The sequence below is a fragment of the Pleurodeles waltl genome, chromosome 8 (assembly GCF_031143425.1).
Source record: "Pleurodeles waltl isolate 20211129_DDA chromosome 8, aPleWal1.hap1.20221129, whole genome shotgun sequence".
Classification (NCBI taxonomy): Eukaryota; Metazoa; Chordata; class Amphibia; order Caudata; family Salamandridae; genus Pleurodeles; species Pleurodeles waltl.
The window spans coordinates 1,442,553,037-1,442,566,919 of record NC_090447.1 but is presented as its reverse complement, the minus strand read 5'-3'; the positions used below and the strand labels follow the sequence as shown (position 1 = coordinate 1,442,566,919).

Below are 13,883 nucleotides of genomic sequence, written 5' to 3'. Positions count from 1 at the left end.
GGAATTACAACTCAAAAGTGTATCAAGGAATTCCCAATGTTAATCTGTGAGAGAGGTAGGCCTCACAGTAGTGAAAAATAACTGGGAGTTTTTCGCTACCAGGACATGTAAATCTTAATAGTACATGTCCTACTTTTTAGTTATATACACTCTGCCCTATGGGCTACCTAGGGCCTACCTTAGTGGAGACATATGTTATAAATGGGGAGTTTTAAGGTTTGGCAAGGGGTTTTAAATACCAAGCCGGAGTGGAAGTAAACTGCACACAAAGGCCCTGCAATGGCAGGCCTGAGACATGGCTAAGGGGCTACGTATGTAGGTGGCACAATCAGTGCTGCAGGCACACGTGTAGCATTTACAGGCCCTGGGCACATGTAGTGCACTTTATTAAATATGCCAATTGGGTAGGAGCCAATATTACAGTGTTTAGGGGAGAGAGCACAATCATGTAAGCACTGATCAGCAGTGGTAAAGTGCACACTGTCCTAAAGCCAGCAAACACAAGGTCAGAACAATGGAGGGAGGCAGGCAAAAAGGTTAGAGGAAAACCATCATGAGCTGTCAGGTCTAACAGTTGTCATTTTATTACTGTTTAAAGTGCTGCATATACACTTTACACATTGCCTCTAAGTTAAGCCTGACTACTTTTGTGCCAAGCTACCACAGGGTTCAGCACAGGTTAATTTGAGGTTTGCTTGTGTTTCACCCTGACAGAGATTGTGGCTGGTGCTTGACTAGGGTTTTACCACCTCAACCATTAACCCAATTTTATATGTGTTCAAACTAATTGGTTATTTCAAGTATTTAGAAAATACAGCACATTATTTTTTCTTAGTCAAAGACAGGATTTTCATATAGAAATTGTGGTGCAACAGTGTCTCTAGAACAAATTGTCTTGGGATAGGGAAATGAGGGCTTGTAGGTTAGGATGGTCAAAGTATATATTCTAACTGAGTCAAGATGAAACTTCTCTTACAGTTCAAGACTTCCCATCGTGGAATGGTGAAAACATGATGAAAGCATTACCTAGTCACATTCACCATGCACATTGAATAATGGGAGACTCAGCAGCAGCTGTCATTGGACATCCCAGATGTGCTGAAAGAAGCTCGGTGCCTAGAAGACCTCCAGACATGAGAGGTATCTGTCAAAAAGGCTGTCTTTATGCAACACTCATTGACCCCTAAGGTCCCATCCCTGCCAAGCTACGCCAAGCCTCTCGCTCATTAAACCTTTAAAGCCACACCCTTTGAGTATGGGAATTTTAGTCACCCCACTTCCCTCCTCCATCCCAAGCTCTACGCAAGTCTCATCCATTGCATGCTATGTGTTTAGCCGGGACTCTTTCATGATATTCAAACTATTGAAAACACAATGGTGTCTTCTTAAATTGAACTAGAGTGCAAGGCAGTGAACAATTCTGGAAAATGAAGGGGCATCTGCCCTTCGTTTTCACAGAATTAGATTTCCTGCCTCCAAATCCCAAAATTCTGTGCAGTCCCTCCTCCCAGGAATTTTTCAGCACCAGCAGTTTGTTGCAACTTTAAACAGATAGTGAGAGCAGGAATGTCTTTCTCATCACCACCGGCCCATAATAAGGAAGACAAGCGGAAGAAGGCAGTGATCCTGCAAAGCAGCACCCAATTTGTAGAAAGAGGCCAAGGATGGAGGATGTTGGAAGAGGAACAGTGTAGGCGGCGACACTAGGGTACAATCAGAGTCGACAAGTGAACATGCACACACAAGATGTCTGATGTGGGAGAGGCCACGAGCGGTCCACATCCCTTTTATTTAAACCGTGTGGCTGAGCCCAACACTGGTGTGCGTGTGACATTATTGCCTTGCAGTGTAATGGCCAAGTGGTAATCTACGGAGCTGGGTCAGCCAAGATCTTAAAGGAAAGTTATTTCGCCAGCTTCTTTCCACCTCCCCTGCTGACCTTCTGCCACCAGGCAATAATAAATGTCAGCCTTCTGACAAGTGGAATGGCCACCAGTTGGCATTCACTGCTAAGGAGAGAATTCAGTTTAAAACATTAATTCTCTCCCACAGAGCTTTATATTGGACGAGCCCTTGCTATCTTTCCTCAAGAATTACGCACTATCACCCAGTAGGAACTCTCGGCTCCTTCAAGGCCGAAGTAGCCCTATTACCAAGAGTTACACACAAAAAAGTGAGTTGGTTCATCTTTTACCCTGTCTTGCTGTGCAGGTGTGGAATGCCCTTCCTCCACACCCGCGAGCATTGAGGGAGGAAAAGCATTTTAGGCTAGCTCTTAAAACATGAATATTCACAACAGTCTTTCACTGATAACTTATTATGTGAAGATAGAGTTGAAGGGTCCTTCAGTGCCAGTTCACTCTTGGAGCGCTGCATCTCTTTACACCCTGAAGGAAGGCGTAGCCTGTGCCATCCCTGAGGTAGGTGGCATGTTGACCCAGTGTCTGCCTCTCTTCAACTTCTGGTCTTTCTCGAAGAATCTCAGACTTCACAATGGCTAAAATTCACTCTCCTGTCAACCTCATGTACAAATCCATTGGCAAAAGGGGGTCTAGAAGGCAGAAAATCCCACTAGCCCGGGCACAGCCAGCTCATCACTGCACTTGAGATAGAGGGTCAGCCTAAAGCGAGAACTCTGGCACATTCAAGTGCTTTGCACAGTAACATCGACAACCCAGAGGAAAGGATTAGAATACATTTATTTTAGGAGTATCCCAGTCCAGCATGAAAGAGAAGGTTTGGAACCTGAGTATCAGAGTGAGGGGTTCCTTGATTCTTTTTCATGCCAAAACCCCTAAAAAGCTGGATAGATTTGCTTAATTGTTGGTGGTGTCCAAACAAACTGTAAATAGGGAATTTAGCGCTACATTAAATATGTGGTTAAATTGTTTTTTTTTAATTAGTGAGATCTGTAACAAGAGCTGGGTGTTTACTTCCTGATAGCAGGGATCTGTGAAGTGTGAACTCACAGGTATTTTTAATAAAGCCCATTTGAAGGGATTTAGAGGAATATGGCGGAATATTGTACAATGCAAATTTGTGTTAAACCTGCCACCGGATGGATGTGTTTGCAGTGATAACCATAGTCTATGAGTAGGCATGCTCTAGCCCAGCTACAGAAGCTACATCTGTCATTCGTAGTTCTACTCTTAGGATGCTTTATGAAACGTAGATTATCAAAATGGATGCTTTATGGTAGTGTGCACGAGTAGACACCCTTGAGTGAAGCTTCCTGAGTGATACTCTCTTAAAGTGCACCTAGAGGCACTACATGATTTATGTTGATGTTTGTGCTGATGTGGTTGTACGTCCTTAGATACTGATGACTGTGAACATCTAAAGCAACCCAACTGTACCACTATATTGTGATTTGTTTATTGGTTTCTATAGCCCTACAGTACAGATTAAGTATTAGCACGCTTTGCAAAGACATTTAGTAAGCCTGGTGAAACACAAAGTTCAAATTTGCATCAAACGCTCGTGTCTTAATGAGTCCTCGTAGTCTGAGGAGGTTAGCACCACATCACAGCATACTTGGCAAGGCACAAGCCCTTCCCTTCACTCTGTAATTGTTGGAAATGGCCTCTCTGCAGGGTCACCCTCAAACTTTTTGCCTTCCTCCTCTTCTTGTTGTGACCTCATTTTTGCTGGCTTTAGGACTCTATAACAGTGGGCCAGGTGATAATAAGGACTCTGAGACTCGAGTGGGTGAGAGTGGTAAATTATTTATACTATGTTATAGTCTTTGATTTTGTCAACAGTGTAGGGGTGGTGTCTTTTGTCCCATAAAGTGTCTCTCCTTTTTTTTCTTCCCAGCTTCCCTCTTGACCGGCGAAGATGTTCTGCCGTACTCCCAGATGCACCGGAAAAGGAACTAAATTGCAGGTAAGTCAGGGTCATATAGTTTACCAGATCCGGTCCTTCCCTTTCTGCCTGGATCGGTTGCTTCTTTGGGAACCCCGTGGTTCCCGGTCCTTCAGTCGTCGTCCGCCTTCTTCGTCTGCCGCTCTCCGCACTTCCTGGCTCCTCCGCGTCCTTCTCGACGGCCGTGTGTAGTCGATCCTCTCTTTTTGTGTCCGAGGGAACCCTGATATCCGGGTTCTCGGGGAAGGTGCCGGCCTCGTCGTTGCCAAGGCTACGGGGCACGCCGTCTTCGTCTTCCTGGACGCCGCGCGGGCAGCGCCAATCTGAGGCGTCCTGAGCCGGGTTGAACGACAACCGGCTACAGACTCACACTGCTAACCAGTGCTAAAGTGCATATGCTCTCTCCCTACAAACATGGTGACATTGGCTCATACCCAATTGACATATTTAATTTATTTGTAAGTCCCTAGTACACTACAGGTGTACGTACACTACAGGTGCCTAGGGCCTGTAAATAAAATGCTACTAGTGGGCCTGCAGCACTGGTTGTGCCACCCACATAGGTAGCCCCTTAACCATGTCTCAGGCCTGCCATTGCAAGACCTGTGGGTGTGAAGTCTCACTGCCACTTCAACTTGGCATGTACAATTACATGCCAAGCCTTAAACTCTCTTTTTTCTACTTATAAGTCACCCCTAAGGTAGGCCCTAGATAACCCATAGGGCAGGGTGCTATGTAGGTAAAAGGCAGGACATGTACATGTGTGTTTTATATATCGTGGTAGTGGAAAACTCCTACATTAGTTTTCCACTACTGTATGGTTTGCGTCTTTCGTAGGCTAACATTAGTGCTACCCTCATATACTGTTTGAGTGGTAGATTCTGATCAGAAAGGGGTAACCAGGTCATATTTAGTATGGCCAGAATGGTAATACAAAATCCTGCTTATTGGTGAGGTTGGATGTTATATTACTATCTTAGAAATGCCACTTTTAGAAAGTGAGCATTTCTCTGCACTTAAAATCCATCTGTGCCTTACAGTCTGTCTCCAATCCACGTCTGGGCTGGTAGACAGCTCCCTTGTGCATTTCACTGAGACAACCACAAACACAGGATACTCAGTCACACCTGCACTCATCTGCATACTGAATAGGTGTTCCTGGGCTGGGAGGGTGGAGAGGCCTGACACTTATATTTCAAAGGCTAGTGGTCTGCCCTCACACAATGGACTGCCAAAATCCCTACTGGGACCCTGGCAGATAGACCTGTGCTGAAAGGGGACCTTGTGCATTCTTTGATGTCTCCTCCACTTCAAAGGCATTTTGGGTTATATAAACTGTGTCCCTGACCCCACCAATTCAGACACTTCTGGACCTCCTGCAACCTGTCAAGAGGAACTGCCTGACTGCCCAAAGGACTCACCTGGACTGCTTTGTTGTGAAGGAATGCTGCCTTGCTGTTGCCCTGCTGGCCTTCAACTTTGCTGAGAAGTGCTCTCCAAGGGCTTGGATTGAGCTTGCCTCCTGTTTTCTGAAGTCTCAGGGCCAAAAAGAATTCTCTTCAAGGAAACTCCTTGTGTACCGAAAATCGAGGCACAGCCTCCCGGAAACAATGCACAGTTGCCCTGTGATGAGAAAATCGCTGCACAGCCGAACCGGAACGGCGCAGCTTGACTTCCCGAGCGAAGATCGATGCAGCACTTGCGTTGTGACCGGAAATTCGACACACCACCCTACCGGATCGATGCACAGCTGAGCCGTAACAACACAGCCTGACTTCCTGAGTGAAGAATCGATGCAGTGCCATCCGTGCAACAGAAAATTCAGCGCATCGCCTACTGGATCGACGCAACGCCTGTGACTTCTTCCAGCATGCTCAGGACTGTTCTCCACGTCGTCCCTGCACATCCAAAGTTCCCCACATCACAGTGAGGAACCAAGATTGCGCGCCGCAAATCAGTGCAAAACCCCTTGCAGCCTGGAAAGAAACAATGCATCATATGTGCCACTTCAGAAAACCCAACGCACACTTTTTTTTCACGCATCTCCTTCTCTGTGGTCTCCGTGCATGTTAACTTTGACAGAAACCAGGTACTTTGTGAAAACAAGAGACAACTGTTGATTTCTAAGATTTAAGACTCTTTTTAAACTTGCAAAAGTGATATCTCAACGTATGCTTATTGACTCGATCGTTTTGACCTTCATTTAATCAGATAAATATCTTATATTTTTCTAAAACAGCGTGGTGTATTTTTGTGGTGTTTTCACTGTGTTATTGCATGGTTTATTGCACAAATACTTTACACATTGCCTTCTAAGTTAAGCCTGACTGCTCAATGCCAAGCTACCAGAGGGTGGGCACAGGATAATTTGGATTGTGGTTAACTTACCCTGACTAGGATTGTGGCCCCTACTTGGAAAAGGGTGTATACCTCTACCAACTAGAGACCCCAACAGTAAGTATTCACATTAATGCTACATTATAATAATGTCTTGGCATTCTTACAAACCTTCAAAGAATGGCAGATCACTCTGTAGTCCTCTTCAGTGAGCGTGGAGTTTTATGTCTGCCGATAGGTCGAAACGGTCAACATCCAATGGAATTCACCGAGGCACAGCTAATGGGAGGCTTACAACAGCCCTGAAAGTGATTTAATGCCCACTCCATATTGAGCAAAGGGGGTGCTTGGACTGAACCATGACCGTCTAAAGGAGTACATGGGTCAACCCCGGGACATGTTTCTTTGCAAAATAAGGTATATTTGTTTTAAAACGTGTTTTTCTAACACCATGTCATGAGGAGAACATTCATTCAGTAACTAGCACTCAGCATGCTGAGAACTGTAGGCCATTTCTTGTAAAGCAAGCCGTGAAACCACAAGATACAGCGTGCATAGTGCTGTTGGCTTTCAGTCACTCTCAGGACAAGGGGCTAATTGACAGAGGTGCCATTGATTTTATAGGCAGCTCTGATGCAAAACTCGTGAAATATTGCAATACGTCAGGGACTGGCACAGTACACTGGAGCATAATTTCCCCCAGCAGCAAATTACGTATGTGCTCCTGTGCTGCTTCGTTTAGTCTTAGCTCAGCCAGCCTTGAATACAGGCTTCTGTCTCCTGCCTATTAAAGATTTGCTGTATGCCCTGTATAGCCAAGTAAGCCCTTGGTAAAGGAATCGTAACTTGCACAATCTAGTGATTGTACATAAAAGCAAACCATATTTAAAAGGTACACCCTTTAAAAAACAAGCATTTGCAATCAAATGGGTCCCGTAACAAGTTAATTGTCATCTTTTGACAACAGTGCACATGAGCAAAAGCAAAAAACATGAGTGGAAACTGAGAAAAGACAACGTAAAAAAATGTTAAAAAGTTATCTTCAAAAAATAAAATTTAGCAATTTTGTTTGTCCTGCTGGGCACGTTTTTGCCAGTCAGAAGCCTTCTGTTTTCCGGGCACTGGAAGTTAGAACAAAATGGTAGGTCGATCAGGAAAGGCACTAATTGAGTTGAAATCAATTAGTGCTTGATCCTTGCTCCACAGAGGAAAATTATGTCAGACCTGCCTTGACGAATCACGAGGCTGTAAAGAAGAGAGCCACGCAAACCAACAAAAGGTGAGCAACAGGCAGGCTCCAAGCCCTTTACTGAACACAACAGTGTCTTGTATGCGAGACGCATGCGCTAGCAAGGCTGTAAAGAAGAGAGCCACACAAACAAACAAATGGTGAGCGACAGGCAGGCTCCAAGCCCTTTACTGAACACAACATGCGCTAGCACACACACTCGCAATCTCGACCCTTAAAAAATAACAACATGACTGTGAGCTGAAACATCCAGTAACGAACATGGGCAAAGTCAATAATCTTAGCTGTGACTTATTTTTGGTGTGTATTGTTTGTGTTAAGGGCAACAATGCTCGATGCTGCAATTACCGAAACTAATTCAATAATTCATGCATCAGTGGGCCTGCTAACTGGCATCAGTGTCCCCACACAGTACTTGCATGAATGAACCTAGCCGAAGCAGTTGCATACCAAAGTTTAGGGTCCCCCTTGCAAGGTACAGAGAGAGCCCCCCTCCTCCAGACTCAGTCAAGAGCTCTCAGACCAGGGTAATGCGCTGAGGGGTCTCTCTGAAGCTTGCTCCTCCTCCTCCCCCCGCACCACGTGTTCTGCGGGACCTATGTTACGCTACTGTGTAACAGACATTGTTGGCCCTACCCCGTGACTGAATGCAACAATGGACATTGTAACAGACAGCGATGGTCCTACACAATCCATTTATGAACAGACCTTGCAAGGGTTGTCAGTGGCCACACACAGAGTATGCATCAACAGACCTGAAGAGACAAGTCAGTGATTGCAGACAGTGCACACATCAATGGACCCGTAACGAGCAGGCATTCTGAACATTGTAAGCATCAGTGGGCCTAGAAACAGGTGTCACACACAATCCATGCATCAATAGACCTAGTGACGTTTTTCAGTGACATCTCGCCACAAAACCACACCCAGGTCACGTCAGTCTCTTTCATTGGTTATTGGGCTTGCTCTTTAAAATCTGCTTGCTTTCATTTGTGAAAGGCATGCATACGTCATGCCTTTTCCGGTGTTTAGCCCGCCTACACAGCATCGGTAAACTACTAGAAACATACGAGGCTCAATGTTTTGAGCCTGGTTTCTGGACTACTTTATCTGTTTATTTTCCCCACAGTGCGATCTCGCTGGGGTTTACATAGCGCGGTCGCGCTCCATTTTTTCATTTTCAATTTCAGCGCGATCACGCTGCATTTTACATAGCACGATCGCGCTGTGTTTTTTTTCTTTTAATTTGTGTGGCATGAAAAGTTAGGTTAGGAGTTTACAACGCAAATAGCTCCAACTCGAGCAAATGCGAGCCCCGTTGCATTGAAAATGCTTGTTTTTTTGAAGTTTTCTTGTTTTTATTACTACATTCTGTAACAGTACAATACACCCAGGGCTTAATTTGTAAAAAAACATAAGGGCAGGCCCCCAAGGTTTTCCTTAGAAATCTGCTTCCGAATGACATGGCTGCTAAATACCAGTGTGCAAAAAAACCTACTCAAATTGTGTCACTATGGAAAGCAAACAACAGCCAAAATATGTGTATCACATTAAAAATTTCACCAATAATACTAATCTGCTTTCGTATAATATGGAATACTACTGTTTTCCAAGTCTGAGTGCTTGCAATAACAGATGGCATTAGAGAATAGAGAATCGTCTACCAAGGCCTATCACATATGATAACATAGACACTGTCAGTGCCAGACACAACAGTGCAGGACCGCTTCACCTACACAGAATAAATAGCAATAAATCCCAGGGGGTCTCACAGTCTTGCAAGATCAGGCATGCGTACACACACACACATGGACACACCCTGCTGTGGCGAGTGGGTTAATCTGTAGAAGACTCACAGTAGAAAAGTACAAAGGGCTTAGGGAGACAAAATGGAGACTGCAGCCTCCAGGGTGCAAAGGACCGTCGAGCACACTATGGGGGTCATTCCGACCCTGGCGGTCCAAGACCGCCAGGGCCGGGGGCTACGGAAGCACCGCCAACAGGCTGGCGGTGCTTCAATGCCCATTCTGGCGCGGCGTTAAAGCCGCGGTCAGAAAAGGGAATCCGGCGGTTTCCCGCCGGATTTCCCCTGCTTGGACGAATCTCCATGGCGGCGCTGCAAGCAGCGCCGCCATGGAGATTCCGACCCCCTTCCCACCATCCTGTTCCTGGCGGTTTTTACCGCCAGGAACTGGATGGCAGGAACGGGTGTCGTGGGGCCCCCTAACAGGGCCCCATAAAGATTTTCACTGTCTGCATAGCAGACAGTGAAAATCGTGACGGGTGCAACTGCACCCGTCGCACCCCTGCAACTCCGCCGGCTCCTTTCGGAGCCGGCTTCATTGTTGCAGGGCCTTTCCCGCTGGGCCGGTGGGCGCTCCTTTGGCGGGCGCCCGCCGGCCCAGCGGGAAAGCCAGAATGGCCTCCGCGGTCTTTTGACCGTGGAGCGGCCAAGTGGCGGTTCCCGCTTGGCGGGCGGCGCCCGCCGCCCGCCAATCTCAGAATGAGGCCCTATGTCACGAGAGAGCTGGATTTAAGTATTTAGTGCAATCTCTGGGTAACGATATATTTCCCTGTAGTGTCCTATGGCACTGACGTTTCTTCAAAAAACATCTAAACAATATTGCATTTCTCTTTCACATTCTTCTTTATTGCTGGGTAAACCCATTGGTGCGTATAAATGTCCTATATACTGCCCATGAAACAGCCTATTTCATCAGATGATTTCAGTGTTAGAGGGACGATTTGGCGTCTTCCCTCATACATCTCAGGACACAACAACATAAACAATTGTGACAATGTTCCTTTACCAAAAACCTAAAAGAATCTGATGTATTATGGGACAGGTTGAGAGATGCATATGGACAGAATGATTTGGAACACTTGTATACGCACTGTGCCAGGTCACTCAGGGGATAGAACACACAACACACACTGTTGGCATGCTAGACATAAGTAAAAATACACTATACAAAACACCCTGTGAGGTGAATGGTTGTATATGCATTTTACTTACTGAGTGTTGTTAAGTTATCTGGACTCCCGTTGTCTTCAGGCCAATATTCGTCAAATCTGTTTTTGTTTCTTTTTGTAGGAGGGATTGTGTTGTTCTGTTCCACTTTAAGAGATGATGTGTTAACTGTTCTCTCCTCTGTAACTGTAAGACTTGAGTTACTGTTGTTCAGAGTAGTGACCAAAAAGTGTCCACCAGAGGTTCCACCACTTGTGTGATTTGTTGCCCCAATCCATGCAGAAATTGTTGTATTGACTGGTAATGTATTTGGTTCTGTCAGGACATTTGTTGTTGATGGCTGATGTGTTGGAACAACCCACGTCTGGGTAGCATTACTACTCGCCTGCGTTGCGGTAATCTCAGTTTTCATCTGAGTCCTCTCGTGGGTTGTGTTTGAGGTGGTAGGATGTTCTGCAGGGCCGAATGGATTAGTTGCTGATTTGCTTGCAGGTGTTACCTCTCTGTTCCCTGTTGTTGTTGGTCTAGAAGTTGTTATTGGCATGGTAGAGACTATGAGTAAGGAAGAATATTATATTACGTTATATCTTATCTAAAGGTATAGTTTGTTTTAGTTTGTCAATAACAATATTTTCAAACGCCTCTTAAGATTTATACTGCAAACAAAACCAAAAAATGATGTTCTGTTGGTGGGCAGGAGGATAACTAGAGCTAAAATGAAACATCAATGTAAAAAGTGCTTGTTTCTAAAATATTTAACATTGAAAATAAAAGCCTTGAGTGGGAGCTAATGAAACCCCAAGGCACTGTGTAATGCATCATAGCAAACCAAAATCCATTTTAAGCCCTTGATCGATGAATTTCTATGAAATGTGATCTGGTTTTCCTATGCATGACAACATGTCTAACTAAAAAGAATCGTTCAGGTGTGTTACTGAAAATTGTTATATTCCAAAAAGATTAAGGTCCTCATTACGAGTCTGCCAGTCCGAAACCCAGACTGCCAGACCCATGGGGAGAAGACTGCCACAAGGTTGGCAGGCTCCTCACCGGCCCCATTACAAGGTTTCCACTGGGCTGACTGGCGGAAACCTCTAAATCGGAGGGTTCTGTCGGTCAGCCAAGTGGAAACTGTACGGCGGCATTGGCCTCAGCTCCTCATGAAGCAGACAGTGGGTATTCTGAGAGTGCTGGACAGGGTCGTGGGCTGTGCAGGGGCCCCCTCTGGTCCCCAGAACTGGCTTTGCGCCAGCCTTTCCATGGCAAGGATGGCAGAAAGTGAGGGTATGATCAGTACGGCAGTGCTACTTTAAGCACCCCTGTGGTTGAACACGACTTCGACTGCAACCTACCCGGCGGGATCTGTGATCCTGGTGGTGGCAGCGGTCCCCTGGCAGTCAGACCGCCAGGGTCGTAATATCGTGGTTGGGACCTCCTGGCATGCGGAGGGCAGTCCCACCATCACCGTGCCGTGGATTTGGTGGTCCTCAGACTGCCAAACTCATAATGAAGCCCTAAGACCCTTATTCTAAGTTGGCTAGATTTAAAGTAAGAGGTATTGGAGTTGGATTGAATTATTGCAGCTGGTATCTCCCACCCTAACTCTGTCAGTTTTGAGGTAGAGTGCCTATAATGGCAAATAACCCATAGTCCTGGAAATGTCAGGTTGTTTTTTGCACATTTTTCCCTGATTCCAGGGTCTTTTTTGTTCACTTATGCCTCCTAATAGTAGCCAGTGATGAAAGTGAGCAAGAGGTCCCCAGTGGGTCACTGCTTGGGGATCATGGGGTGGGAAGGGCAAGTTCCTGGGGTTGCAGGAGCAGTATTTCATGCTCCCCAGTGCTGTAGGAGAGGTCGGTAGGACTGGTCCATATGCATTTACCGGGGGCATTTTGGAACCTGGAAAATCACACCTGGCATCCCCACACTCAGTAATTTTGGATGCAGCAACACCAGGTCTCCTCAGAAATGTCCAGGGTGGTATTCCTCCTCTTACCCCCTACCCCTCTCACCTTGTCATGAAATAATCCTCCTTAACATGTTCTGTCATTTTGCCATGTAAATTTTAAGAAACAGAATGTCCCTATTGATAAAGGATGTTAAGGAACTCATGCTGTACTTACTGCAGCCTATCTAGACTTGTCTTGATGCGCTGAGAGTCAATGAGGGTCAAGCATGGCATCTCAGAGGGAAGGAATAAGATTCAGCAGATAAACAAAGTTGGGTTTATTCATCGCAAGCCGAAATGTTTTCAGTTATAGAAGTAATTGTGACAGTGAATATATGCAAAGAGAAACATGAATGTGCATTGCATACACCACCAGTCACCTACTATGATGCCTGATCCTGAAGGTGTCAGTCACTTTGACACAGAAATGTTCCCAGTGTAACTCCTCACCTTCAATGTAATGGCCATGAAATATTGTAAAAATATCTAATATTACAGACGAACTTTAAAGCAGCATCATTACTTTAAAGGTAATGATATTTGGGGTTTTGTAATTAAATACTCCTTACCATAGCAAAGAGTGAATTTGGGTGAGGCAAAACCATGATTTTAGAATCATGATTTCATGTTAAAATCAAGATTTTTTCAATATCCTAAAATAGTCATTGTTCTTACTATGGACAGACTTTTCACACCCCGTTAACGTTAAATAAAACCCTTAATGGCCCAGGAGACAAAATTGTCACTTTGGATGAAATTCACAATTTCAAGATGGGGCAAAACATTGAATTGAAGACATTCACCAACCACTACATTTCTCAAAAAATCAAATCTCAATTGACAGCTATCTCAATATTACATATTTGAAATGTATTTAAATGTTTGACCCTGCGTCACCACTAGTTTTTTATGATCAAAATGTTTTAACATATTTTCAAAAAGATTGCAACTACAAGTAGGTCACATATCTTCATCCAAGTGTGGTGCACATCTGTCCTTTTTCACTATGTTCAACTGATTTATTTACATAGAACTTAGAAGATAAAATTACCTTTTGGAGCACCTGCCGTAGCTTTTTTCTGCCTTTCCCTACTTTAAAGGAACTTCCTGCCCCTGACCACAGGACCCACCAGCCACATCATTTGTTCATGTGCTGTGGGGGCTTGGTATAGGATGCAATCTTTGACTACACTCTGTGCCCAGTCCCAGTATACCTCTATCTTGCTTTACATGGCTTTCAGCACAGCAGGTCCTAACCCCCTTATCCACTGAACCAACTCTGCATGACCAATAACCACACACATTGAAACTCTGAGATTAATCCCTGAACTCAAGATTCATACTGTGCAAGATCCTATGCCATGCACAGCTTGCTCAAAGGGCAGGGCCTGGCCTTTGCCCACAGAATAAATAAAAAAAGTCCACAGCCCATGGACTTCGATATTCCCAAAATTGTAATTCTGTTTCAAAATGAAGATTTCATAATCCTGATTTAGCTTTGAAACCTTTTTATA

General features: G+C 45.0%; 1 protein-coding gene across 2 annotated transcripts in view; it reads right to left on the bottom strand.

Moving 5' to 3' along the window:
- The window catches only part of UMODL1 (uromodulin like 1), a 499,986-nt gene that overhangs the window by 197,517 nt on the left and 288,586 nt on the right, over positions 1–13,883 (bottom strand). The window contains exon 12 of one of the 2 annotated variants that reach the window (XM_069202600.1): positions 10,467–10,973. The exons of the other annotated variant lie outside the window; for it this stretch is intronic. Coding sequence (XP_069058701.1) covers positions 10,467–10,973 — 507 coding nt within the window. The remainder of the gene's footprint in view (positions 1–10,466; positions 10,974–13,883) is intronic. 2 annotated transcript variants of the gene reach the window in all.